A 2,541-nucleotide genomic window follows, 5' to 3' on the forward strand; every position below is an offset into this window, starting at 1 on the left:
GCCAGTGAGGAAGATGCTTTCTCTTGGCTTTTCCTGAAAGGGCAGACAGGGGAGTTCTGGCCACTCAAAGAGCAGCACAGCCTGTGGTCCCAACACGATCCCCAATCTGTGGCCTCCCCGCTCCCCTCACAAGCCACAGCACCAGGGGTGTCTAGAGATCTCAGTTTAAATCCCAGCTCTGGCCGGGCACAGTGGCTCACACCCATAATCCCAGCACTTTGGGAGGCCGAGGTGGGCAGATTACCTAAGGTCAAGAGTTCGAGACCAGCTTGGCTAACATGGTGAAACCCCATCTTTTTTTTTTTTTAATTCAGTCTCCTTAGAGACTGTCAAAAGTTGCCAATGCTGACTATATTGCAAGTCATCACAGCAGGGTACTGGGAACTTTTCAATTAGCAATAATTGCACCTCAGATAAGCCTCATTGGCTACGATACTGCCACTGTGCAAAGCTGAAACCCCATCTTTACTAAAAATATAAAAATTAGCCGGGCACAGTGGTGGGTGCCAGTAATCCCAGCTAGCGTGGAGGCTGAGGCAGGAGAATCTCTTGAACCTGGGAGGTGGAGGTTGCAGTGAGCCCAGCTCTGCCACTCCCCATCTGGGTGACCTCGGGTGAATTAGTCCCTCTGAGCCTCAGTTTTCAGGAAATAGGGACAGAAGCACCACCTGTTTCTTATGGTCACTAAGAATTAAATAAGCTCCTGAACACGAAAGGGCCAGCCCCAGCCACTCCGCAAACGCCTGTGAAATCTGAGGGCGATGATGACTACCTTTGTTTTTACAGCAAAGAAAAGAACTTTGTAGGACAAATCGGAAACCAAACTGTTTTTTGAAAAACAAAAAAACATTTATTTCTGTCAACTGAGTGCAGAGATGTTCTTCACAACCCCAATGCAGTACAGATTTCTTCCCCAAAACGAAATGAGCAAGGAAAAAAGAAAAAGAGCTATATCAGATGTGCTCATGAAGAACCAAGCCAATCTCATCTTTCTTTAAAAACAAAACACAACGATCCTTTTGAGTGTGTGGTGCGGGCGTAGGATTGAAGCCGAAGGCTTTCGGGGCGCCATGGCCAGGGCTTTGCTCAGCTGCCAGCTCAGTGGAGCAGCCCTGTGGCCTGAGCCATCCTCGCAGCTTGCACAGAAGCTTCCAGAACCTAAAGGATCCATTCCCAGCAATCCTTTTAAATTCCCAGTCCCCACCCTGGGCCTCTCTCCCTAGCACCCTCGTTGCTTTGGGGGCCCCTGAAGTGAACCCTGAAATACTCCGTCAACTCTGGGCTCAGACCTTTGCCCTTCTCTGTGTCACAAGGAAATTTCTGTCGAGAGGGTGGGAACAGGTGATTCCAGACCGTGCAGTAAAGCCACTGCCAGGCAAATTTTAAGGCAAATTTTCTCTCCTTATTCAGTCTGAGCCAGACCTGACCTCACCCCTGAGCAATCCTGCCTCTGCCAGACATGCACCTTAGGCAACTCTGGATGGAGGTGGGATGAGGGAGGCCGGGGCAGAGTCCACAAGGCAGGTCTGGGTCTGACTGGGGAATGGACGTGTGTGCTTATAAAGGCTGCAGGCACCGGGCGCAGTTCCTGGCCCAGCTGCCCGAGTGGTACGCAGGAACAGAGGCCCAAGAAAACCAAGATGGCAAAACAGGCCCCGGCTCTGGAAGCAACACGAGGCCATGCAGACCCCACTGGGCGGACCTCGTCGCATTTAACAGAAACTCCAGGAAAAGGGGTCACTGCAGGAGGCACCTCGGATCTGATGGCAGGCAGGACCTTGCATCAAAATGATTTTTCTTTAGAACAAAAAAGAGGGGGAGAAAAGAAAAAGAAGATCAAAGAAAGAGGTTCCATGAGCGTCATGAGATGGGACACAGCAGGGTTGTAAGGGAAGCGGGAAGGTGGGGGCTGCAGACACAGGGTGGCGGGCGCTGCCTCTCATGGCTTCTTTTCTGCCTGGTGGGCTGGTGGGCTGGCAGCTGAGGCCGGCGGTCCCCTCCCCTGGGGAGCAGGCAGATGACTTTGGCAAGGCGGGGGGCTGGGGTTACTCCGTCTGCGCGTCGTAGTTGGCCCCCCCTGCCTTCTTCAGCTCACTCTTGATGAAATCTTCCTCCAGCTCCTTCCGATCACTGATCACAAACTCCTTAGCGAAATTCTGCAAGAACAAAGGAAAACACAGCGTTCCTATTAAGAAGGAAAGGACAGGATGTGAGGGTGGCTCAGGAACACACTGGGAAGCAAAGCCCTGAAAACACTGAACGAGAGATGGAAATGAAACCTCAGCAGCAGGGCTGTCTGGCAGAAGAATCCTGACTAGGGAGGAGGGAATGGGGCAGAGGTGAGGCTGTGTCTTCCCATCACCGTGCCGACGGCCCGAGGAAGCCAGGGCTTGAGCTCTGGCTGCATTACCTTGGGCGAGTCCCTTCAATTCTTTGTGCCTCAATTCCCTCACCTGTAAAAAACATCTTGTCATGAGAATACTAGGTTACGAGGCTGGAAAGGCAGGTGGTGTGCTGGTAAATGTTTAACACTAGGCACTC

At 52.0% G+C, this 2,541-nt stretch overlaps 1 protein-coding gene and 1 non-coding gene across 2 annotated transcripts in view; both read right to left on the reverse strand.

Annotated features, from left to right (window-relative positions):
• Window positions 1–314: 314 nt before the first annotated feature.
• Window positions 315–453, reverse strand: LOC119473439. Its single transcript, XR_005202659.1, has one exon. It is a non-coding gene; the product is annotated as a U4 spliceosomal RNA (small nuclear RNA).
• Window positions 454–827: 374 nt separating this feature from the next.
• The window catches only part of COTL1 (coactosin like F-actin binding protein 1), a 49,720-nt gene continuing 48,006 nt past the window's right edge, over window positions 828–2,541 (reverse strand). Inside the window, exon 4 of the mRNA XM_017543628.1 lies at window positions 828–2,156. Coding sequence (XP_017399117.1) covers window positions 2,046–2,156 — 111 coding nt within the window. The 3' untranslated portion in view covers window positions 828–2,045. The remainder of the gene's footprint in view (window positions 2,157–2,541) is intronic.

This window comes from Cebus imitator, unplaced genomic scaffold, assembly GCF_001604975.1.
Source record: "Cebus imitator isolate Cc_AM_T3 unplaced genomic scaffold, Cebus_imitator-1.0 Scaffold159, whole genome shotgun sequence".
NCBI lineage: Eukaryota > Metazoa > Chordata > Mammalia > Primates > Cebidae > Cebus > Cebus imitator.